Source organism: Dendropsophus ebraccatus, chromosome 7, assembly GCF_027789765.1.
Source record: "Dendropsophus ebraccatus isolate aDenEbr1 chromosome 7, aDenEbr1.pat, whole genome shotgun sequence".
Taxonomy (NCBI): domain Eukaryota; kingdom Metazoa; phylum Chordata; class Amphibia; order Anura; family Hylidae; genus Dendropsophus; species Dendropsophus ebraccatus.
The window spans coordinates 112820171-112846744 of record NC_091460.1 but is presented as its reverse complement, the minus strand read 5'-3'; the positions used below and the strand labels follow the sequence as shown (position 1 = coordinate 112846744).

At 41.9% G+C, this 26574-nt stretch overlaps 1 protein-coding gene across 12 annotated transcripts in view; it reads left to right on the top strand.

Moving 5' to 3' along the window:
• The window catches only part of WDFY3 (WD repeat and FYVE domain containing 3), a 230262-nt gene that overhangs the window by 142008 nt on the left and 61680 nt on the right, over positions 1-26574 (top strand). For 11 of the 12 annotated variants that reach the window (XM_069978200.1, XM_069978202.1, XM_069978204.1 and 8 more), the window contains 17 exons: positions 3912-4126; positions 6049-6161; positions 9171-9402; positions 9888-9988; positions 10896-11114; positions 13030-13211; positions 13531-13762; positions 15281-15441; positions 16309-16420; positions 17166-17356; positions 18227-18379; positions 19351-19424; positions 20875-21036; positions 21141-21235; positions 22271-22391; positions 24509-24726; positions 25317-25552. In XM_069978200.1, coding sequence (XP_069834301.1) covers positions 3912-4126; positions 6049-6161; positions 9171-9402; positions 9888-9988; positions 10896-11114; positions 13030-13211; positions 13531-13762; positions 15281-15441; positions 16309-16420; positions 17166-17356; positions 18227-18379; positions 19351-19424; positions 20875-21036; positions 21141-21235; positions 22271-22391; positions 24509-24726; positions 25317-25552 — 2817 coding nt within the window. The remainder of the gene's footprint in view (positions 1-3911; positions 4127-6048; positions 6162-9170; positions 9403-9887; positions 9989-10895; positions 11115-13029; positions 13212-13530; positions 13763-15280; positions 15442-16308; positions 16421-17165; positions 17357-18226; positions 18380-19350; positions 19425-20874; positions 21037-21140; positions 21236-22270; positions 22392-24508; positions 24727-25316; positions 25553-26574) is intronic. The other variant, XM_069978207.1, reaches the window with a different exon arrangement.

Sequence of the window (26574 nt, the reverse complement as noted above, 5' to 3'; positions counted from 1 at the left end):
ATCTTTTAGGTCCCCGCACACATCCATGGCCATTTTTATGGTCAGGAAGCCTTTCAGGAGGTCACAGGAAACAATCAGTTTTCCTGGCTGTAAAAAGGGAGGAAGGAACAAAAAAATCATACGCTTTTCCGTCAATCTTCTGGTGCACGAGTGAGTTTACTGATTTGGCGCAACGCTGGGGGTAGTATCTTCTTGTGGCCAGAGGTCAATCACTACAGCCCCTTGAACTTGGCTGCAATTACCCGACTGCCATGCTATGCATCTAGAATTCTGGACAGATTCTAGATGTGCATCTGGAGCTGTCTGGAATTCTGGATGCCCCCATAGGATTCTATGGGGACAAATATAGGTCACGTCCTACATTTTGTGGAGCTATTTTTCGCCACTGACACCCTTTAGAAAAATTCTGAAGTGTTTCCGTGCCCAGTGGAACCCTATGGGTCCAGAAATTTATCTGACTTTCCTGAAATTTACTGGAAGTGAGAAGGGGCCTTACTTTTTTTAAGCCTAGAAGGATATAGTCATTTATTGAATAGTGATTTGGATCTTTAATGTATATCTTTAAAAATAATGAACAGAGCCAGATAGGAAATGGTGTCATGAGGACATATGAGCAGCGCAGTTTCCTCCTTGATGGTGTCACGAGAACATATGAGTAGTGCAGTCCCAACCTTCTTTGTGTCAAAAAGAAATATGAGAAGTGCCGCCTAAGCCTTCAATGGTGCAAGCACATATGAGTAATGCACCCTCAACCTTTATGGTATGACAAGAACATATGAGTAATGAAGACCCAACCTTCATGGTGCATTCAGGACATATAAGCAATAGAGCCTTAGGCTAGGTTCACACTGCGTTTTTGCAATCCGTTTTTTTCATCTGTTTTTTGCAAAAAAATGGAAGAAAACGGATGCATTTTCCATTGTAAAAAAAACTGATCAAAACGGATCAGTTTTTTTTTTATGGACACAAAAGTAGTGTCAGCTACTTCCGTAAAAAAAAACGGATCCGTTTTGATCCGTTTTTCTTTACAATGGAAGTCAATGGAAAAATGGATCAAAACGGATGCACACAAATGCATCCGTTTTTTTCATTCGTCTTTTGCAAAAAACTGATGAAAAAAACAGATTGCAAAAACGCAGTGTGAACCTAGCCTTAGTCTTTACGCCCATAACTTAACAAGGTTGTCCAGGGAAAATTAACTTGTTCCCTATCCACAGGACAAGTAAGAGATTGCTCCTTACCCGCTTCCGTTCTCCATATCGAGTCTCCGTCTTTGTTGTGAATAGAGCCAGGGGTACGGCACATGACCTGTGGCTCAATTCATTCCTATGGAGCTGCTGGAAAGAGCAAACTAAGGATGGGTTCACACTACGTTTTTGCAATCCGTTTAAAAAAAACAAAAATCAATGCATGTGTGTGCATTCATTTTGATCCATTTTTCTATTGAATTCCATTATAAAAAAAAAAAGGATCAAAACGGATCCGTTTTTTTTTTAACATACATAAATACGTAGTCAACCTCATTTTTGTCTACTTTAAAAAAACGGATCCGTTTTGATCAGTTTTTTTTTTTTAATAATGGAATTCAATAGAAAAATGGATCAAAATGGATGCACACACGCATCCATTTTTTCCATCCGTTTTTCATCAATTTGTTTGCAAAAAAACGGATTAAAAAAAATGGATTGCAAAAACGTAGTGTGAACCTAGCCTAAGCCAGAAAGTGCTTAGGGGGCAAGTTAAATAGGGAACAAGTTAATTTTCCCTGGACAACCTCTTTTAAACACCAAGGCCCAGATCTATTAATCTATGTAAGACAATAAAATCTGGTGATATTTGTTCACAGCAACCAAATCTCGGCTTTTATTTAAAGAGGACCTGTCACCCCCCATGCCAGGGTGACAGGCTCCCGACCCCCCGTTAGATCCCCCTATACATACCTCATTGCGCCGGGTCCCGCTTCCTGAGGCGGTCGGGTGACTGAGATTTTAGCGCCCGAAGCCTGGCGCGCGCGCTTACAGGAGAGTCAGATGCTCATAGAGAATGAATTGGGAGTCCGATGCTCCGTCATTCTCTATGGGCATCGGACTCTCCTGTGAGCGCGTGCGCCGGGCTTCGGGTGCTGAAATCTCAGTCACCCGACCGGCTCAGGAAGCGGGACCCAGCGTGATGAGGTAAGTATAGGGGGATCTAATGGGGTCGGGAGCCTGCGGGGATGACAGGTTTCCTTTAAGCAGAGCTGTGTTAAAGAGCTTAAAGTTTGACTGTCACTTCAGAAAACTTTTGACATGTCATAAGGAAATTTTAAAAGTTTTGATCGGTCCGGGTCTGAGTGTTCAGTCGCGAGTTAGAGCCGGGAGAAGACGCACTGCAGCTCTTCCTCTCCCGGTTCTAAGTCAGATGATCAGTCAAACTTACAATGGAGCTCCATGGAGCCCGAATGGTCACGTGACTCAGAGTCAGGAGAGGACTTGTTGCACTAGTTTTCTCCTGGCTCTAACTCCAGATCGGTATGGGTGTGAACACTCAGACCCGGACCGATCAAAACTTTTGACATGTCTCTATGACACATCAAAAGTAGGAATGGTCCGAATCTGCCGAGGTTCGGGTTCGTATGAACCCGAACGTTGGCATTCGATTCCCGCTGTCTGCCCGCTCCGTGCAGCAGTAGGATACAGCGGGAGGAACGCCTGGAAAACTGGGATACAGCCTATGGTTATGGCTGTATCCCAGTTTTCCAGGCGGTCCTTCCGCTGTATCCACCCTCTCCACGGAGCGGGCAGACAGCGGGAATCATTTCCGAGGGTTCGGGTTCGTACGAACCCGACCCGAACCAGGTCCGGACCATCCCTAATCAAAAGTTTTCTGACAGTGACACTTTAATTATCATTGAAAAAACCTAGCCATTTTCTTCCAGAAACAGCCCCACTCTTGTCCTCAGTTTTTTTTTTATGTGCTATTGCTGCTCTCTTCAATTGAAGTGAATGGAGCCGAGCTGTTCTATCACCCACAATTGGAGGACAGAAGAGGTGCTGTTTATGGAAGAAAGCAGCCATGTTGTTTTAATTGTAGATAATCCCTTTAAGCTATGAAAGCTGAGCTGTGATTGGTTACTGTTGGAAAATGATTCCAGTTTTTGTTTTACAGAGATCGATACATCTGGGCCTGTCAGCAAATATTACAAAATCATTCGGAATGTTTTTTAGATACACTGAAGTATTGGTAGTATTTTGTTCTTATAACTCTCCTTTAAAGGGGTACTCCTGTGGAAAAAAAAATATCAAATCAAGTGGTGTCAGAAAGTTATAAAAATGTGTTTTTAAATGTATTTAAAAATCTCCAGTCTTATCAGCTGCTGTATGTCCTGCAGGAAGTGGTGTTTTCTTTTCAGTCTGACAAAGTGCTCTCTGCTGCCACCTCTGTCCGTGATAGGAACTTTCCAGAGCGATATAGGGATTTGCTTCTGACCTGGACAGTTCCTGTCACAGACAGGGGTGGCAGCAGAGAGCACTGTGTCAGACTGGAAAGAATACACCACTTTCTGAAGGACATACAGCAACTTATAAGTACTGGAAGATTTGAGATTTTTTAAATAGAAATTATTTACAAATCTGTATAACTTCCTGACACCAATTTATTTGAAGGAAAAACAAATTGCCAGAGTACTCCTTTAGGAATTGCTACTAGAATTGCAGCTTTCTACACTGTACATATTAAAAGAAAACCGAAGCATAATACTGTATCTAAAAATAGATCTAGATGAGTTAAATGCGAGTAAAGTCGGAGTTGCCCCATTATCATTAGCAGCATTTGCAGTGTATCTGATTACAATTCCCACTGTGCTTTAGTCATGCGTTGGTTTCACAGTGTTTGTTGCCTAATTTCCTCGCTTTACCTCTCTCTCTCCGCAGCATGCCTTGGATCTCCAGCTGGCTGTCGCAAACATCTTGCAGTCTTTAGTGCACACAGAGAGGAATCAGCAAGTCATGTGTGAAGGCGGGCTGCATGCCCGGTTATTACACAGATGCAGCGCTGCCCTGGCTGATGAGGACCATGCATTACATCCTCCACTGCAGCGCATGTTTGAAAGACTGGCTTCTCAAGCGCTGGAGCCCATGGTGCTGAGGTGCGTAAAAGGATACTACCCTCAGTTTGGGGGTGTTTTTTTAGCACATTCCATTGAAGTGAATGGAGCTGAGTTGTAATACCGAGCACAACCTCAGGACAAGAGTGGCACTGTTTTTAAAAGAAAGTATCTGTGTTTCTCTAACCTTTGATAACCCCTTTAACCTATTACTAACCCCTGTAACCTAATTACTTATAATGCAACTAGTCAATCTAGTTTTATTTTACTTAAAGGGCAGTTAAAGGGGTTATCCAGAGCTACAAAAACATGGCCACTTTTCCCCCTTCTCTTTTCTCTAGATTGGGTGGGGTTTGGAACTCAGTTCCATTGAAGTAAATGGAGCTTAATTGCAAACCACACCTGAACTGGAGACGAGAGGTGGGAAAGTAGCCATGTTTTTGTAGCACTGGATAACCCATTTAAGTGAAGTGGTTGTCTTATTAATAGAGATGAGCGAACCTTGAGCACTGAAGTGGCTGGAGAAGTTGGATGCGGCCCTAAGGAGTCCTGGAAAACTTGGATACAGCCTATAACTGTTTTCATATCTTACAGGCAGCCTTAGGGCTGCATCTAAATTCTTTATCCACATCTAATCAAATCTAAACTGTGGTTTAGAAAAATCCACGTGTCTCTATTCATTACTAAAACCACTGCCCATAGATCACATACTTGTCATGAGTGATAGATCATTAGCATAAAAAGTCCTTCACTTGGAACATCCTTCCCTATTAACATATTGACGTAATTGTTTTTTGCTTTTGTTTCTTTTTCATCCTTTAACAATAGAAGAGTATGAACAATCAAAAAATATAGGTTGCAGCTAACATTCAACAATTTCTGTAAAAAAATAAAAATATATATAATTTTTATTTTTTTCTAGTAAATATGTATATATTCACTAAGATATATATATATATATATATATATATATATATATATATATATATATATATATATATATATATATATATATATATTTACGTACATAAACCGTACATAAACCTCTCTGGATGTTACACTGTGGAAAATCTGCAGCAAATATTGCTATTCATTGATTTTAATGGTCCTGCAGTATATTTCCAAATTCTCCACTGTTACAGAATTGCTGCGGACGCTTTGAAGTCAATGGGTAGCATTATCCGCTGCAGATTTTCCGCAGTGTAAACTGTGCAGCAGATTATATGTGAACATATCCTATATGCAGGGACATAACTAGAAAGGGTTGGGCCCCTTTGCAAACTTTTGATTGGGCCCCCCCCCATATGCCACTGTAGGTAATCCCCCTGTTTGTTAGTCCTCCGCTCAATAGATAGCATACGTTAGGCAACTCCCCTGGTATTCCGCCAGTACATAGTGCCTCTATGGTAGACATCTTCCCTAGTGTCCCCCATGGTAGGCATCTCCCCTGGTATCCCCCAAAAGATAGTGTACCCTAAAATAGGAATCTCCCCTAGTATCCTATTCCCCAGTACTGAATGTCCTCCATGGTAGGCATCTTCCTGGGTGGTATAATGACAGCTCAGGAGGCCCAGTGTATTGCAGGGATGGGCCCCCTGATGCAGTGGGCCCCATAGCAGCCGCTTTGGTGATAGTTACGCCCCTGCCTATATGTAACAATCAGGTTGTATGTAGTGATGAGCGCAATTCGAGCATGCTCAAGTCCGATCGTTTGGTATTTGATTACCGGTGGCTAAAGAAGTTTGAGTCAGCATTAGGGAGTCTGGGAAAAATGGATACAACGACAGGCCATAGAGGCTGTATGTATGTTTTCCCGAACTCCCCAGGGCTGCATCCAACTCCTTCAGCCACCAGTATTCAAGCTCCAAATGACCATGTTTGAATTGCGCTCATCTTTAGTTGTATGATTAAATCAAAAGGAGATAAACAAGACGTATCTATTGTTTGGTTCTTTCTGCTTGCAGAGAATTCCTCCGTCTCGGTAATCCTTTGAATTGCGCAGCGTGGGATAAACGCCTGCTAAAACAGTATCGCGTCCACAAGCCCAGCTCTCTCAGCTATGAGCCAGAAATGAGAAGTAAGTTTATATATTTATGGAAATTGTGCAACATTCTATTTATTCATTAAAAAAGCTTGGAGCTTGTGGCATATCCACAGGATGTGCCATAAATGTCCCACTTCTAGGACTGTCTCTAGAATGGGTCTCCTGAGCCCCATCTTGCCTGTTGAGGCTGTTGTAAATGGTAGAGGGGCCACATTTGTACATTTCTTTTATGATAAGAACATCCATGCCCTGCCATGCTGGAGACAGGTGCAGGTCCCAGAGGTGGCAACCATGCCTGTCGGCACTTTAGTATATCCTAATGCTACAGCAACTCGACAATTAGAAACTTACTATATAAGCTTATAGGCAGTAGAAACAGAAAAACCAGCACCAATAGGCAGTTTTCAAACTGTATTGTTGAAGGTAGATATGCCATGTAGATGGTAAAACCTTGATACATAAAAGTGACCTCTATTAGAAGTGCTTGGAGTAGAAAACCAGTTTCAGCACTCTCCAAATCTTGATAGCAGACTGGACTTTTATTCCTTGTAGATCACATATAGCAGGGAGGGGATGGAAAGTGGGTGCTCAGGGTGCCTCCTGTTGCAGCGGCTGTTTCAGGCTTGCACAGCCTATTTTCTGGCCTGGAGATAGGCTGTGAAAGCCTGAAACAGCTGTTGCCACAGCTGTTGCCGCTTTCCATCCCTTCCCTGCTTAAAGGGGTTGTCCAGCGAAAACATTGTACTTCCAGATCGACTGATATCATAAAGTTATATAGATTTGTAATTTACTTCTATTAAAAAATCTCAAGTCTTCCCATACTTATTAGCTCCTGTATGTCATGCAGGAAATGTTGTTTACAGCAGAGAGCACTGTGTCAGATTGAAAATAAGACAACACTTCTTGCAGGAGATATAGTAGCTGATAAGTATGGGAAGACTGGAGATTTTAAAATAGAAGTACTGTAAATTACAAATCTATATAACTTTCTGATATCAGTTCTTTTGAAAGAAAAAGGTTTTCCCTGGACAACCACTTTAATGTGATCTACAAGAAATAAAAGTCCAGCTGCTACTAAGATTTGGTGAGTGCTGGAAATGTTTTTCTTCTACCATTTACTCTATAAGCTGTTTTTATTACATTTTACACAACTGAAAGAGCACGAGTCAGACAGTGTCATGTTGCTAAGGGACTAAAATAACCAATAGGTATTTTAGCAGTAACGTCACAGGCTGAATGCTGAATGGAAAGCTGTGGGATGCCTGGTCTGAGTATGACAACATTAGTATGTTAGCAGTGCATTAGGAAATGTGGGACAGAGCGCGTGGGAAGACTCAAGATCCATAGATGAACACATTGCCTTTCCATCTTATCCACCACTACACTGTCCTTTTGGAACATACGGACTAACCTGACAGTTGTTCAAACTTTGGAAGCCGAAAAGCAAATATGCAATTTAAAGCAGAGGAGATGTGATTCAAATATCTAATAAATCAGATTAACAGACTATTCTAGAGAATGGACAGGGTTAGAGGAGGGAAAGCGTGCCATGTGTATAATCTGATTCATTTAGCTGTCTCAGCCTGCCTCTCACTAAAATTAGCCATTAAATGTTACTTGCCCATGTCCCAAGGGCTCCCAGCGGTCAGACCCCATACTGATCGCCTAGTTACTTTCTATGTTAGACGATAATGTAGAAATAACCCTACCTTGCTTGGATACCGAGGTCCCTTTAGATGACCCGATAACTGGGCCCTTTACAGAAGCGAACAAGCACTGATCAGTGAGATTGGGGCCCATTTGCAGTGCTTTTACACAGCACAACTAATTGATTAGCCGGCCACACAAATGATCCCTGTATTGTTTTTGTGGCCATTTAAATGCATTTCTATCGGCCACACATCTCCTGTGTACGTCCGGTGAATATTTTTAGGGTCAGTTCACACATACAGACTTGCAGCGTAAATTCTGTCAGATCTGTCAGGTCCTGGCAGTTCACTGTCACTACATACACTCAGCTGTCCGAACGACCGCGGCGTGTATGTAATTCTGCCGGCCCCTTAACCCCTTCTGCTGCCGCCCGGCTCCCACTCTGTATACATTACCTCTCCTCGCTGCACGGGGTCCCGGAGTACTGCTCTACCGCCCGGCCAATCGGTGGCTGCGGCTGGGCAACACACTGATTGGCCGGGAGGGAGAGCAGTACGCCGGGACCCCGTGCAGCGAGGAGAGGTAATGTATACAGAGCGGGCAGAAGGGGTTAAGCGTCCGGCAGAATTACATACACGCAGCGGTCGTTCAGAAAGCTGCCAGTATGTAGTGACAGGGAACTGCCAGGACCTGCCAGACTCACAGCAAGATTTACGCTTTGAGTCTGTACGTGTGAACTGACCCTTAGGCCTTCTTAAAAGATGTGATCAACCGAGGATCAGGTGTTTTCCCTCTCCTCAGCTGTTCACTGACACTTTAATGGTCCGTTAACACGAAGCGATAATTCGCCCCATTCGATCGTTAAACGATTTTGAAGCAACGATTTGGTTTTTATAACGATCAGAAGAATTAGAAGAATAAATCATTAGAAAAATTGTTAGAAAAATCATTATTGCGATCGTTTTTAAGATCGTTTAAGCCCATTTTAATCTTTGAAAGACTATTTACATTTTTAGTGAACGACAAATGGGGATTTGAGACATGTAGAAAGATGTACAATGTTCTGAGCACAGCAGAGCGTGTATATGTGGATCCATTGTTCAGGATTGTGAAATATATAACATACATTGACCTAGTTCTTCATATAGTTTGTTATATAGTTTATATTATCACATGACTCTTTAGGACCCTGAGTGTTTGCTGTCTCATGGGTTCGACACATCACTCAGCAATAACTGTGCACCAGTAAGTAATATAGAAGAAACCTATGTCATTTGGCTTATTAAGCAGTGCTTGATGCCAGTGTTTATGAATAGAACCGTATGGTTTGGTGTGGTTTACTCCCCCCGCCCAATTTGAGTTCTGACAGATCGGTTTCCGTGCCGCACGCAGGTAGCATGATCATGTCCACGGAGGGCCTTGGCTCTGACAGCGTGTTCTGTGTGGGAGAAGACAAACATTACCGGATAAGCCGCAGCTTGGTAAAATCGGCAGAAGGATGTACCGTGCCCCTGACCAGGGTAAAGTGCCTGGTTTCCATGACGACACCGCATGACATTAGGCTTCATGGATCATCAGTCACTCCTGCCTTTGTAGAATTTGACACTTCTCTGGAAGGCTTCGGGTAAGGTTTTTTTTTTTTTTAATTTCTTCTTATTATCATTGTATATCGGGGGAATCTCTGCAGTGGCTCATTCACATTTGTTTGTGATAAGCCACACATTTTGCGCCAGGTCACACAATTGCGCCAGGTGCAGATTTTAGTCCATTCCCTTCTAGATTCCATATGTTTCCCTTTAGCTTTTCCCTTATGTTGAATGACATACACATCTGCATTGGTATAGAGAGTTGAGGAATGGGATCATTTTACATTTTGCTTTGCCTATGTAAGGCTTTTTTTGAATATAACACCTACCCCGAAAATAAGACCTAGCGACAATTTGCAGCAGGTTTGAAATAAAAGCCCTACCTCAAAAATACGCCCTAGTTACAGTTAATTTTAATTCTTCCTACTTTAGCCTCAACGTACAGTATAAGCTCCTGTATTTCACAGACCCCTAAAATGATTGTATGGTTCTAGAAATCTTAGTGTATTTTTTCCTTTAATAGGTGCCTTTTCTTGCCAAGTTTGGCTCCTCACAATGCACAAAACAGTAATGCAGTTACCACGGGGCTTATGGATGGCACAGTGCTCAGCGGCATAGGAACAGGTACTGTAAGACATGCAAATGAAGACCAAGGCTTGAATAGCACTGAAATCTTACTTCTAAACTAAATATACTACTTAAAGGGAACCTGTCACCCCCTGTGCCGGGGTGACAGGCTCCCAACCCCCCGTTAGAGCCCCCTATACTTACCTAATCCCGCCGGGTCCCGCTTCTGGATTCGGTCGGGTCCCGGAGATCTCAGCCGCTGCAGCCCGACGCGCGCGCCGACAGATGAGTCCAACGCTCATAGAGAATGACGGAGCGCTGGACTCTCCTGTCATTCTCTATGGGTGTTGGACTCATCTCTCAGCGCGCGCGCCGGGCTGCAGCGGCTGAGATCTCTGGGACCCGACCACCTCCAGAAGCGGGACCCAGCGCGATGAGGTGAGTATAGGGGTCTCTAACGGGGGGTCGGGAGCCTGTCACCCCGGTACGGGGGGTGACAGGTTCCCTTTAAAGGGGTTTTCCAACATGAAACATGCTTTGTCTGATCTTTTATGCTTTCTTTTTGTTTCTATTTGCTCTTTTGTCTTCATTACATTTTCTTTCTAGTAGATAACCAGGAACATGTTGGACGCTCTAGCAAGGAATTCAGCTAACCAACATTCTTCCACTATATTGTCTTGACTATAACCCTGCCCACTACTCCCACAGGAGCCTCCCACATACTGGGAGGGATACAAAGTGGTTGAATTCCCAGCTAGAGTGTCCATCAGAAACTGGAAAGCATGAAAGAGTACAGAAAGGTAGTAAACTAACTTTATTTGCCGCTACGTTTTTGACAATCAAAGATAGGTTTTGCCAATGGAGTGTGTTGTATTCAAAGCCTACCTAACTATAAAAATGCTATATTCAATGCTTTGTTATTAAATATATTACCAAATTAGTGCACTTTCTTTTTCCCATTTAGGTGAACGTCTTTTCCCACCACCATCTGGACTAACATTCTCTATGTGGTTCTGCATCGAGCATTTCAGTACTCCGCCAAATAATCACCCGGTGAGACTGCTCACCATTGTACGACGGGCAAACTCCTCTGAGCAGCACTATGTCTGTCTAGCCATTGTACTTTCTGCAAAAGACAAGTCCCTGATTGTGTCAACAAAGGAAGAACTACTTCAGAACTATGGTAAATTTCGGGAGCTTCTCCTAACATATGAGACAGCAGAATGTAATGCACAGGGAAGCTAAAGCAGACCAATAAGGCTCTGTTCACATCTTTGTGCAGGTCTGTCATATGGCTAATCTTTACCATGCCTAATGGACCCCATTCACTAATAATAGGGTCTGTCATGGTTTCTATAGTCTCCCTGGAAAGAATAGCACTGCATGCTATGTTTATTCTTGCCATTGGAAATAGTGGAACAACCAAAAAGGCTCCAAATGGGAGGGTAAGCATAGTGTTAGAAGTGATTAGCGGGATTTCTTGTAAAATAAATTAGAGATGACTTATAATAAACAAACTAAAAGATGATTGTCATTAAAGGAGAAGTCCGGCAAATTTTTTTATAAACTTATTGTATTGCCCCCCAAAAGTTATACAATTCCCCATTATACACTTATTACGGAAAATGCTTATAAAATGCTTTTTTCCCTGCACTTACTACTGCATCAATGCTTCACTTCCTGGATAACATGGTGATGTCACTTCCTAGATAACATGGTGATGTCACAACCCGACTCCCAGAGCTGTGCGGGCTGTGGCTGCTTGAGAGGATGATGGCAGAGAGATGCTCTGTGTCCCTCCAGTGCCCTGTATCCCTCAGTGTCCCTCTGCCATCATCCTCTCCAGCAGCCACAGCCCGCACAGCTCTGGGAGTCGGGGCGGGACATCACCATGTTATCCAGGAAGTGACATCACCATGTTATCCAGGAAGTGAAGCTTTGATGCAGTAGTAAATGCAGGAAAAAAAGCATTTTATAAGCATTTCCAATAATAAGTGTATATTGGGGATTTTGGGGGGGGGGGGCAATACAATTACTTAAAGGGGTAGTTCACCCAAATTTTTTTTCTTTCAAATCAACTGCTGCCATGAAGTGCCAGAGATTTGTAATTTACTTCTATTAATAAATCTCAAGCCTTCCAGTACTTATCAGCTGCTGTATGCCCAACAGGAAGTTGTATTATTTCTAGTTTGGAGAGCAGGAGAGGTTTTCTATGGGGATTTGCTACTGCTCTGGACAGTTCCTGACATGGACAAAGGAGGCAACAGAGAGCACTTTGTCAGACAGGAAAGAAAACACCACTTCCTGCTGGACACACAGCAGTTGATAAGTACTGGAAGACTTAAGATTTTTTAATAGAAGTGAATTACAAATCTCTGGCACTTCATGGCACCAGTTGATTTGAAAGAAATTTTTTTGGGGTGGACTACCCCTTTAAATACATTTTTTTGCCAGACTTCTCCTTTAATTGCTATGGGAGTTGTTAATAATAGATAAAGACAGAGAAGGTTTTTTCGTATAGTAGTGGTATGTCTTGGTGATATAACCGTATCCTGCCACTCCATATGAGTCAGAAGATAAGAGAACTGTCTTCTGTGCCTTCCATCCAAAATGGTGCATGTACACCCTGCTAGAGTGAGCAGTGGATGTCCCATTAGATAATATAAGTTGATGAGATTACCGTTCTTGCATAAGACATATATACGGTATGTACACATACAGTGAAATTTCTTGAGAAGACCACCCTTATAAAAGACCACTCCCCGAATAGGCCACCTATTTCTGTGACAGATTTGGCTTCCATTATAATCTGCGGAAGCTGCCCCTGTATAAGCAGACCACCTCACCTCCTTATTTGACTAATAAAACACTCCTTTTCCCACAGCAACCAATCACAGCTCAACTTTCATATCTTTTAAGGGATTATCTAGGATTAGAACAACATGGCTGCTTGGTTGAATCCCCTTCTGAGTTTATGAGTTGGGAATACCACTTTAACATCTACTTTCATAACCTGAGGACTTTTTTTTTTCTCTCCAAATTATTCAATTTTAAATCAGCATTTCTGAATAATAAATACCAACTTCTTTCTTCCTCAGTGGACGACTTTAGCGAAGAGTCTTCCTTCTATGAAATCCTACCTTGCTGTGCCCGGTTTCGATGCAGTGAGCTGATAATGGAAGGTCAATGGCATCATCTGGTTCTAGTGATGAGTAAAGGCATGCTGAAAAATAGCACTGCCACTCTCTACCTGGATGGGCAGCTAGTCAGTACTGTAAAGGTAGGTGTACTAGTTTAGAGATTTGTACTCAAAATCATAATATTTTAGGTTTGTAGAAGGTTATTATGCTTGTATTAATTTTTGACGTTTTCAACTTGTGTATTACAAACACTTTGTGAATGGGTTTCAGTGTTCCTCTTGTTCTCTAGTTTTGTCAAACACTTTATTTTCCAGTCATTATGCGTGGGCTTTAGACCTTGTAAAACTTCTTTTTTCCCCTTTACTAATAGTATTACACAATCTTGTGATGGATTGCATAGGAATCATTAAAGTAATGTCACAATGTGATTTATTTGATATTTCTTTCTAATCTGTACAGCTCCATTATGTACACAGTACTCCTGGTGGGTCTGGGTCTGCCAATCCACCAGTGGTTAGTACCGTCTATACATACATCGGCACTCCTCCAGCTCAACGCCAACTCTCTTCTCTTGTTTGGCGCCTTGGACCAACTCACTTTTTGGAAGAAGTCTTGACTGCAGCAAGTGTTGGTGTTATTTATGAACTGGGACCAAATTATGTTGGAAGCTTCCAAGCAGTTTGTTCTCCATGTGAGTTTTTTTTTTTACTTTTGTATTTTTAAGTTGACTATTCATCCATCAATGCTGGCCACTGCCCCTGGTAAACGGATTCTGGGGGACTTAATTTGTATTAAAATTTATTTATAACGCCCTTCATTCCAGAGTGCTGTACAAGTGGTAAGGCTTAAATGGCAGACTGGAACATAGGGATAGAGGACCCTGCCCATGAGGGCTTGCAATCTACCAGGTGAGGGGAGGGAGACAGTAAGTAAGGGGGCAGCTAGTCAAAGTGTGGCGCAGAGTTATTGTTGGTGGTAGCTTAATTAAAGAGCCGTGTTTTTCAGGTTGCTTTTGAAGGTCTAAATGGTGGAGAGCCGAGTGTGTTAGGGAAACTCCAGTTAAGAAATCCCCACTCATAGACTAAGCTTGTTTTGTAATAGGTTTCTATTACATGAATTTGGCCATTGAAAATCCTCACTGCCTGGTCCACTCTGTCCCCACTCCTCTATCCTCCCCCTTTCTTCTGAGACAAAGGTCACATGATCTGCCTGTTTTTTTTGTCAAGGCAAGCTGTAACACCTCATCTGTAACACCACCCACCACTGACATCACACAATGATCACCTGAGCAAGGGCGGGGAAACGACAACCTCTCCTGAGAAGTAAAGGGGAAAGAAGACACTGTTTCATCTCTCTCTAATCTATGTAGATAGATACTGTGCTTATTGTGCAAAGCATCTGTTTTTGCTTTGCACAATAAGCACAGTATCTATCTATCTACATACATTAGAAAGAAAGATCGGTGGTGGGCAAATAACAAGACAGGGACGCGTACCTGGCAGTTGGGTCTGAGGTGCAATGCATGCTGAGAGTTTGAATATGGGGCTAGGAGCAGCATAGACAAGTGGGAAAGATGTCAAACAATCGATGAGTGCAACTATATCCTTTTTTTTTTTTTTTTTCGTTTCGCTCTATTACACGGAACGATAATCTGCCGAATCAGGCTTATTTGGTAGATTATCGCTCTGTGTAATAAAGACAACGATCAACCGATGACCACAATCATCGTCTGATCATGTCTTTTGGTCCTAAACCAAAATCATCAGCCATGACTGCGCACTGTGTGATATGTATATATCTATATTAAAGCTTGATTTAATCAGCAGCTCATTTTCTGATGTGACATTCCCCTTGCCATACCCACCAGTATCCATGAACACTTTAGAGGTTAACACGAAGGTCTCTTTGTTAGTCAATACTTAAGATACTAATTATAGTGCTTGGATCTATTCTGAGCGGACCTCACAGGACCAATGGCGTTAATAGCCACAAGGTTCATGAAATAATTTCTCTTTTGTTTACATTTGATTTTTTTTTTTTTTTTTTTGGTACATGTAAAAGTCTTCCACTGTGTTTTTAGTACCTTAATTGACTGTTTATTTGTCCATACCTCTAATACTATGGCAAAGCACACAGAATATGTATATTGTATCTGGTGGAAACAGTCCCTCAAAGTATATACTTACTGTTTTTATGTTATATTTCATAGGTAAGGATTCCAAATCTGAATCAGGTACTCCATCATTGGTGTCTCTGGTGCCTGAAGAAAAGGTGTCCTTTGGTTTATATGCACTCTCCGTGTCTTCTCTTACTGTGGCCAGAATAAGAAAAGTTTACAATAAACTGGACAGCAAAGCAATTGCCAAGCAGGTGAGGATCATTGTGTTTGCTTTAGTCTAATTTTTAAAAATCATCTGATTTGCACCTAAAGGCGAGCTGTGGTCAGTATTAGGCTGGGTTCACACTACGTATATTTCAGTCAGTATTGTGGTCCTCATATTGCAACCAAAACCAGGAGTGGATTAAAAACACAGAAAGGCTCTGATCACGCAATGGTGAAATTGAGTGGATGGCCGCCATATAACAGTAAATAACGGCCATTATTTCAATATAACAGCCGTTGTTTTAAAATAACAGCAAATATTTGCCATTATATGGCGGCCATCCACTCAATTTCAACATTGTGTGAACAGAGCCTTTCTGTGTTTTCAATCCACTCCTGGTTTTGGTTGCAATATGAGGACCACAATACTGACTGAAATATACGTAGTGTGAACCCAGCCTAATTTTGTTCTGATTCTAACACTGTTTTTGTTGTTATGTAGAGATATAGCGATTTTACCATTTGTTTGACGATCTGCACTTTCCTGAATAATCAGATGGGCAGAAAATTGATTTCGGAAAGGATGTGAATGTTTGCTTAGGGGACGGTAGCCTGATTATTACCCCTCACCCTAAATATACTCACCAACCTGAGCCCTATTCGAGCTGTCCTCATATTGATCCTACAGATCAGACAATTCAGGGGCAATGGCAGATAGTGAGACAAGAAGTAAAATCCCCAAATCACAGTATCTGGGGGAAGTAGCAACAACAACAAAAAACTTTTTTTTTTTTTTTACCAGGCATGCCTGTATACTGTTTAGCTGTATAAATAATGGTGGTTACCCTTTAATAACACAATGTGGCATCACTTGCATAGATATCTATAACTATTTGTTCATTTCTTGTTGGTAGTTGGCCATATCATCTCATGAGAATGCCACCCCAGTGAAGCTGCTGCATAACTCAGCTGGACATTTGAACGGCCCTGCTCGGACAATAGGAGCAGCACTCATTGGCTACTTAGGTAACTATTTTTGTATCATACACTTATCTTCAAAAAGGTCCAGATTGTGAGGTTTATGTATCACAATGATTGAGAAATGATCACGACGTCATCAGTCACATTCTCTGCCTAACCTGATCATTGTTTTTAAATTTATAACTTCTAAACTTTTCAAAGGGTATAGCTAATAATCTTTATACAGCCCTGACTTTCTCCATAGCACTTAAAGGGGTATTCCGGTAAAGTAAAATACATTTGGAATCATCCCCCCTGCTGTAGACTGACAGTTTGTTCCATACTTGTTATTATATTTCAGGCTTCTTCCACCAGTTCTGAGCTGCTGCTGCTTTTTTGTGTTCAAGACACAGAAAACTGTGTGTGAGCTGTTCACTCTGTCTCCGCTCTGATCTCCCTCCTCCCCCTTCCCCCCTCCCTTCCGAGACAGCTCAAGTAAATAGTGTCCCGAATCTGTTATGTGAAGAGACAAATGGCCAGGGACATTGTTTACATGAGCCATCTCAAAAGGGGTGGGGGATAAGTTCAGAGCGGAGATGGCGTGAACAGCTCACACACACTTTTCTGTGTCTTCAGCAGAAAGCTGCAGCTCAGAACTGGGGGAAGAAGACTAAAAAGATCATAGCAAATATGGAACAAATTATTGGTCTACAGCAGGGGGGCATGATTCAGCATGTACTTTACCTAACTGGATAACCCCTTTAAGACATTACATAGTAACAATCTGATTATAAATTGTTTTTTATTTCAGGAGTAAGAACATTTGTCCCCAAACCTGTGGCCACAACCTTGCAGTATATCGGAGGCGCAGCTGCCATTCTTGGCTTAGTAGCAATGGCTTCTGATGTTGAAGGCCTCTATGCAGCGGTCAAGGCTCTCGTGTGTGTGGTGAAGAGCAATCCACTGGCCAGCAAAGAAATGGAAAGGATAAAAGGATACCAGGTATGCTAGGTTCTTATTTCATTCAAGTATAAACTTATATTTAGTAAGCTTGGTGTTTATATATTACACAGAAGAGACTGAAAGAAGCAATTTAGATGGCTAAGTGAGCATGGAAGGAACTTAAAAAAATAGGATAAATATTTAAAGAGCCATGTAAGAATACTGAATATTATAGTCAGAATAATGTGCACTTGTATAAGTATCATTTGTTAGTCTAGGTCCTTTACCGATCAATAACAATGTATTAGCACTGACATGTCTGGAGGACTTATTTGACATTGAGTGCCAGGAATAGGGATGGTCCCGTAATTATTGCGAGGATTGATGGTTGGATATAATTGAGCTGAGGCTGAATAAATACATGAATACATTGTAGACTAGGTAAATGTTCATTACAAAATGCAAGATTTGCATCTTGCACCAAATATTGTGCTCAAGGCTACTCCCATTCATCATCCTGTTGACAAGCTCTGCGAGTTCTGTCCAGGCTCATAGGAAAGAAAATGACTTGTAGCACGGAAAGCAATGTGTCTCGAACAAGATACGGTCATTTCAAGGTTGTTGTAATTTCCAGGTTAATTGGGTTCATGTTGTATATCCCATGGGGATATTTATATGTAGCTGTTTGTGCTAGTGGTTGAGGGCCTGGTAGACTGGAGCAGGGTTGTTGTGCTAAATACTAGAGATGAGTGAACCTTGAGCAGGCTCGGGTTTGTTCAAACACGATCGCCCTGGTGGCTGAAGAGGTTGGATGCTGCCTTATGGAAATGAGCACAGTTTGCTAGTGGTGTTAGCTGGGCTTTATAACGCGTCCATGTAATAAACATTGGAATAAATCATATGCATGAATATTCTGTCTTTTTTTTGTAGCTGCTTGCAATGTTGCTGAAGAAGAAGAGAGGTCTTCTCAACAGCCACATTTTACATCTCACATTTTCTTTGGTTGGGACAGTGGACAGTGGTCATGAAACATCCATTATACCAAACTCCACGGCTTTCCAAGATCTGCTCTGTGACTTTGAAGTGAGTGTTTACTATAATGAAAATTATTTTTTCTTAGCATCTTTTCTTGCTCCTCACTTCCATCTGTGATGACTGACCACTAGTTACATTTTGATAAGTGGCATTACCGTATGTACATGGCTATATAAAAAGCTCGCCCGTAGCCATAGACAACAAAGAAGCGGTTTTAAATGCCCAGGTTAGCAGTTGTTGATGTAAATTGTGGTGCACACAATAACATATTGCTATGTCACTGCAATGCCTTGAATTGAGGGCTATTCACGCATCTGCAAAATACTGTCTGCACATGAACAGGACCTCTGAGCTCCCGTCATTAGCATGCATTATGATGCCGCGAGCTCCGAAACTGTTTAAATCTTTGCACTACTGTACTGACTCCGCGTGTCAATACAGTAGTGCAAAGATTTAAAGTTTTGGAGCTCCTGGGATCATAGTGAATGCTGATGCCGAGAGCTCTAAACTCTCCTCCGTACCATATCGTACTGCGCACGGAACTTGGGAATAAGGCCTTATAGTCAACATCTGCAAAAATTTGTAAATTAGGGCTGACACCTATATATTGGGGACAGTATGGCTGAGTTCACATCGCATTTTTTGTAAAAGAAAAAAAGGGTTAAAAGACGGATGTATATCTGTTTTGATCAGTTTTACCATTGACCATTTTTTCTTTTTCTTTTTACAATGGAAGTCTATGGAAAAACTGATGGACACAAATACATCCGTTTGTTTTGTTTGTTTGTTTGTTTTTTTAGTCCTTTTTTGATTACATTTTTGCAAAAAAAAAAAAAAAAATGATGAGAAAACGGACTGCAAAAAACGCAATATGTGAACCAGCCTTATGGAATATGTGCTTTTGAAAGGGGTATGCTTGTAATTATAATTACATTTTCATATACTTATTGATCCTATTGTATGTATTTGTTCCTATATTATAAATGGTCCTTAATTCCATGTCCTTATATGTGTTTTAGGTCTGGCTACATGCACCATATGAGCTCCATCTTTCACTATTTGAACATTTCATTGAGCTGCTTACTGAATCAAGGTAGGTGTATAGGCTCTTCCAGAAATATATCCAGCTATTTTTGCAGTCAGACATGATTACATTAAGTAGATAGCATCTAACCTAATATAAATAGGCGTCTGTTCACATCAGTACTGTGGTTTCTGTTTATAACAGTGCCGTACCAGATCCATTGCAGGCACCGTCAGTGCCTCATTCATCTATAATGGGGTCTGTCAGATTCCAGCAAGGTGTCTTTTGTTTTGATGGGGGAAAGAACTATCCAATCTCTGACTGATGCAGATCTGAACAGAGCCTGAGGGTCCTGTTGTTCACATTTCATTTAAAGGTGTAGATTCTGTGGAAGAGGCACATATGGTTGCACAGCGTTTCAAACCTGTTGGTTTAAAATATTTTTAAAAACCCGCATGGTGTAACCCTGCATAGTGATGACGCCTTGACTTTATAGACTGAGCCCTTGAGAGTTAGGGTATAACTGAAATCCTTTGGGTCCCCAAGGCAAATGTTTGACCAATATTACTACTATACAGGGAATAATATTACCACCACCACAGAGTGACTAAATAATACCATCCATCATCCAATCTCCAATCCCCCAACTGTAATAATAAAAACCCCTAACCTGGTGGCCTCCACAGTAACAGTGGGTAGATAAATAGACAGCTCCCTATTTAAGGGGTTCTCTGATTAAAACTTACTTGTCCCCTATATACAGGATTGGGGACAAGTAAAAGATTGTGGGGGGTTTGCCCTCTTTGCCCCCTGGTGATCTCTAGATCACCCCCCCCCCCCCCCCCCAGCTTCTATGTTTTGAATATAGGCGCGGGTCAGTAAGTTTTAATTGGAAGTGTGTATGTCTCCCAGAGAAGTCTCCTACCCTAGTAAGCCGGTGTCTCCCTTACCACTACCACCACCATTAGGTAGATAGTTCCCCTATTGGGTAAGTATGTCCACCCAGAAGACTGGTATATCCCACCAGTAGGCAGATAGTTCCCCCATTAGGTAAGTCCACCCCTCGCCCCGTATTGAAAAAAATCATACCAGAAGGGTGTTGACCAGTGACCGATCCAAACACAGCACAGGGATTTCTCCCTAACTCTCCTGCACATAGAATAAGCTAAGCCCTATCCCACTTCCTGCGTTTCCTCCTGATGTATTTGTTACTAGAGACAGACTGAGCCCAACAACAGCAGTCCACAGCTGATTGCAAGGAAGAAAAGATTTTTTTACAGCTGTCATTTTTGGTAAAAGAAGTGATTGACAGATATATTGGAAGTTCTTTAAAATGGCAGTGACCATTTAAAATGGGAATGGGAAAAGTTTCCTATATATCCCTTTCACAAACACCGATTTATTTTTTATTTATTTTACTAAGGCATCCTGTTTTATCTATGACTAAGCTTAAACACATGAATGTTTAGACTTAGACTAAACCGGCATCATTGACCGTTATATTGTTATCTTGTTACAGTGAAGCTGCAAAGAATGCAAAGCTAATGAGGGAATTCCAGCTGATCCCCAAACTGTTACTGACCCTGCGAGACATGTCTCTATCCCAGCCCACCATATCTGCCATCAGTAATGTCTTGAGTTATCTCCTACAAGGTTTCCCTAATAATAACGACCTGCTCAGGTAAGATTTTGTTCATGGATTACAATGAAAAAAATGCATATTTCCCCCAAAATGCGGCCCATTGATCAAAAACTTTTTGGTGTAATAATACTCTTTCTCTGTAGGTTTGGACAGTTCATCTCCTCCACACTGCCAACCTTTGCTGTCTGTGAGAAGTTTGTTGTAATGGAAGTAAATAATGAGGAGAAGCTGGAGCCAGGTAAGGAGCGTGTTACATCTGCAGTCGTCTTCTCTCTTATGGCCCGTTCACACTGCGGAAAACAGGCGGAAATTCTGGACAAAATCCCCACAGTGGACTCCGCTCGGAATCCTGTCTGTGGAATTCTGTCAATGTTGAGTATAGGGCGCCTCTGCTCTCTGCTGAAAGAATTGACAGTCAGTTCTTTCAGTGGAGGCGCCCTATTCTTAAAGTGTCACTGTCTGTTAAATTTTTTTTTGCAGAAAACAATAGTACAGGCGATCTTATGAAACTTTGTAATTGGGTTTATTAGCCGAAAAAAGCATTTTTATCATGAAAAAGCAGTTTGAAGCTCTCCCCCCTGTCTTCACGGTTCTCTTATGGAGAGGGGAGCAGTTGAGGGAGATGAGGCACCAAAACAGGACAACAAAGAGTTAATTTACAGCTACATCATTGGCTATTTCCTCTGAAGTCAGCACTGACCTCTTTGACCTCTCAATACAGGCTTTCACACAGGTCCCGTTGTGTAATTCTTTGTTCTCTGCTCTCTGCTGCCGACTAATCTCCCCCCCCCCTCCTCTCTTCATAGCTCAGACAGGACCCCACTGATGTAAAAGGGGGGAGATTTCCTGATAATGAGCAATGGATGAAAGACAGGAGGAAGAGAGGGGGGGGGGGACATGGGAAAAGTCTTTTTGAATGCAGATAATGGCATATTTGCCTAATAAACCCAATTACAAAGTTTATTAAAATCGCCTGTACTAAAAAAAAAAAAAAAAAAGACAGTGACACTTTAACATCGAGGCAGTGAGGCAGGTGGAATTCCGAGTCCGCAGCTGCGATTTGACTCACAATTTCCGTCTGTTTTCACAGTGTGAACGGGCCCTTACACGAACATGTGGAATAATTCATTATATATTATATGAATTATACCAAAGCATGTTTCCTATATAAAACTGTTCATTAGATATTTTGGGTGATGTTGGCTTTTCTGGTGTGACCCATAATCCACCTGTGTTATTAAATAAATGTGTTTGTATTTATGCCCCAAATTAGGAGCGGAGGATGACTTTGGAGGACTTATTTCTGCCAATCTTATACTTCTCAGAAATAGACTATTGGATATGCTGCTGAAACTCCTGTATACTACAAAGGAAAAGACCACAGTGAATTTCCAGTGAGTAGTCTATGATGGGATACACCATGGGGGAGATTTATTAAACATGGTGTAAAGTGAAACTGGCTCAGTTGCCCCTAGCAACCAATCAGATTCCACCTTTCATTTCCAAAAGAGTCTGTGAGGAATTAAAGGTGGAGTCTGATAGGTTGCTAGGGGCAACTGGGCCAGTTTCACTTTACACCATGTTTGATAAATCTCCCCCATGTACTTAGAGAAGTGTGGTTTGTCTAAAAGACTGGATGCCTCAGTGCCAGTGTTTAGGAGTAGTGTTGAACAGACCTGTCAAATTGTTCTGGTTCGGCAGTGTTTTCTAAACCCAAACAATCAGAATTTGATTCCTTGTGGCTGCAGAAGTTAGATGCTGCCCTAGGGCTGACAGGGAAATATGGATACAGCCTTAGGCTGGGTTCACACTATGTATATTTCAGGCTGTATTTGGTCCTCATGTCAGGTCCTCATAGCAACCAAAACCAGGAGTGGATTGAAAACCCAGAAAGGATCTGTTCACACAATGTTGAAATTGAGTGGATGGCCGCCATATAACGGTAAATAACTTCCATTATTTCAATATAACAGCCGTTGTTTTAAAATAACAGCAAATATTTGCCATTAAATGACGGCCATCCACTCAATTACAACATTATGTGAACAGATCCTTTCTGTGTTTTCAATCCACTCCTGGTTTTGGTTGCTATACAGCCTCAAACATACAGCCTCAAATATACGTAGTGTGAACCCAGCCTATGGCTGTATCCATCGTTTCCTGGATTCCCTAAGGAGGAATCTAACCTCTGCAACTGTGAAGAATCAGAGGCCGAACATTTGAGTTCAGAGAACGTTACTGACCTTGAACAGTTTGACAGGTCAGCTCAACAGTGTCCTGTTATAGTGAACAACTCAAACTTTCCAATCCCCAGGTAAAAGGGCGCAGGTCCCAAGGAAATGTGTTCCAATTGTATAAGAAATTCCAAATGTTATTGCTTAAAAACTGATAAAAAACAACACGTATTGAATACCGAACCAACCTCCTCTTCAGGTGTGTGATAAGGCCTCCAATCAGTTTTTAGTAATAAAAATTTGGAACTTATTTATACAGTTGGAACACATTTCCTTTGGAGCTCTGTCTTTTTACCAGTGGATTGGAGAGGTTTATTGTTTTTACCAGGCAACACAGAAGTGGCCGTGGTCTAACCACCGCCAATTTAGAATGTTATGCCTTCTTGCACAACCTTTGAGGCGAGAGTGACTTCTACAAGTGTGCATTGTGAGCTACAGGTCACAATTCCGTATGGGACTTTCTACACTATGGAACGCTGTCTTTTATAGTCATGCCACCCCAAACCCCCACCACCACCAACAAAAACAGAATAACCTTACGTTTATTACACCTAAATTTCCTCCTTGATAGAAATTTACTATGTAGAAATGAATCAACCTCAGTATACTAGTAATAGAGCCTTCTCCTTTTAGTTGCCCATCATGCTCGGTTTTACCTTTATTAGATTTCAGTATTAGAATTTAGTTACAGATAAACCTCCCTTGGCCCTATTACACCAGCAGATTATCAGATTTTTTTTTTTGAGCCAAAGCAAGGAATGGACTATAAATAGAGAACAGTTAATAAAGGAAAGACTGAGATTTCTCCTCTTTTCAAATCAATTCCTGGCTTTGACTTTGTCAGATAACCTGTTAGTGTAATAGGGCCCTAAGAAACTGACGGTGAAGTTTGCGGAAACACTTGTAAATTCACTGACTCACACATATAAGATGACAGCAAGACATAGCTACTCAGATTGCAGAACTCTCAGCTTTCTGTGTGCAATCCCATAAGGACGCCATCATTACGATGCATGAGAAGCTGTCGCTGTCAGTAAAGAACTGGTCGGCTGATCAATCAGCATTGAGATGAACTGATCTGATTATTAGGGAGCTGTGTATGTTACCTCCAGGTCTTCAGTGTGTCGATGTGACAATCACAATGGCTTCTTCTCTCCCTTCCTACCTAAACTGCTATGTATGGGTTGTGCCACAACAACAACGAGATCTATAAACATGGATGGTCAATGTGTTCTCTGTTAGGATTAGATTTACTAACATCCTTTTATTCCATCAAGGGCCTGTGATGAATTAGTCAAGACTCTTGGCTTTGATTGGGTCATCATGTTCATGGAGGAGCATCTGCATTCAACCACAGTCACCGCAGCCATGAGGATTTTGGTGGTACTCTTGAGCAACCAGCCCATCCTCATTAAGTTCAAAGAAGGTGTGAGTGGAGGCGGGTGGCTGGACCAAACGGACTCTGTCTTGACAAACAAGATTGGGACAGTACTAGGTAAATATGTCAAATGGCTTTTTTGTGTGACTATAATTCTTACAGGGGTACTCCGGCATTTTTTTTCTTTCAAATTTACTGGTGTCAGAAAGTTATATAGATTTCCAGTACTTATCAGCTGCTGTATGTCCTGCAGGAAGTAGTGTATTTTCTCCAGTCTGACACAGTGCTCTCTGCTGCCACCTCTGTTCTTGACAGGAACTATCCAGATCAGTAGCAAATCCCCATGGAAAATCTCTCCTGCTCTTGACAGTTCCTGACATAGACAGAGGTGGCAGCAGAGAGCACTGTGTCAGACTGAAAAGGATATACCACCTTCTGAAGGACATACAGCACCTGACAGATCTATATAACTTTCTGACACCAGTTGATTTAAAAGAAAAAAAAATATATTCACCAGAGTTCCCCTTTAACTCACTTGTAAGTAATATGTTTCAGTTTTTGGAGATCTTTTCTTTAATAAGCTTTGAGGATAACTGAACATAGATTATTGGAGCTGTTTTACACTTTAGTTGCTTAAGTTAGGTTAGGAAGTGAAATGCTAACAATGTCTATTTTAAGGTTTACTTATAACTCTATGTGCCCCCCAGGCTTCAACGTTGGAAGGAGTGCTGGAGGCAGGTCAACGGTCAGGGAGATAAACCGCGACGCTTGTCATTTTCCTGGCTTTCCGGTTCTTCAGTCACTTCTCCCCAAGCACACTAATGTCCCCGCACTTTACTTTCTGCTGATGGCACTTTTCCTTCAGCAGCCTGTCACTGAACTGCCTGAAAACTTGCAGGTCAGTGCACCTGTCACCAGCAACCGAAGTAACCGGGGTTGCCAGGTAGGAATTAGCCAGTAAGACAAGTGTATGTGTGTCCTTAACTTAGATTGGATCGTCGTACCTTTATAGAGGTGATTCCGGTCTCAGGCTGATAAAAAGAGTATAAATGATACTTTCATCTGGAAATCCTTTTTTTCCCGTCTATGCAAGGATATAACTTTAGATTGATTGGGATCTGAATGTTCAGACCCTTGTAAGACTATAGAGCCCATCTCCTGCAACATGACTTAGGGCCCTATTGCGCAGAACGATTATCTGCCAAATCGGGACGATTCGGTAGATTACTGCTTCGTGTAATAAAGACAATGATCAGCCTAAGAAATGATCGTCGGCTGATCGTTGTCATTTAAACCTTTTAAAAATCATTTGTGCATTGCTATGTGTAGTGGTGCACGGTCGATGGCTGACGACAGTGTGAAAATAATAAAGTTTATACTCACCTATTTCTTCCCCTTTGGCCTGCAGCCTTCTGCCCATGTTCCCTGCTCACCACTGAGTGTCTTCAGTGACAGGCCGCTCTGCCAATCACTCGCCGCGGGGCTGTCCCATCTTGGGATTGTCTGTCTGAGAGGCCTGTCACTGAAGAGACAAGGCCAGAAGTGTCAGTGTATACATATGCATTATGTATATAGTCCCACATTGTCCTGCTGCCTTTTCCCTACGTTCTTCGCTGAACGCAGCCACTGCTGAAGCCGCCTCTGATGTGACGGGCTGCTCAACCAATCTTTGGATGCTGTCTCGTCTTGGTCAGTGATTGGCTTAGTGGACTTCAGAGACCGCTACAGCGGCAGCTGTGTTCAGCGTAGAAAAAACAGCAGGACACTATGAGAGAATGGACAGGTAAGTATAATTATTATTTTCTATATAACTTTTATCAGCCGCCGGTGGCGCATCACTATTACACATACCGATGCACAGTTGGCCGCCAATGATTTTTTACATATGTTTAAAAACGATGATAGGCCAGTGATCTGCTCTTCGGATGATTGTTGCCTTTATTACATAAGAGTGACATCTGCCGG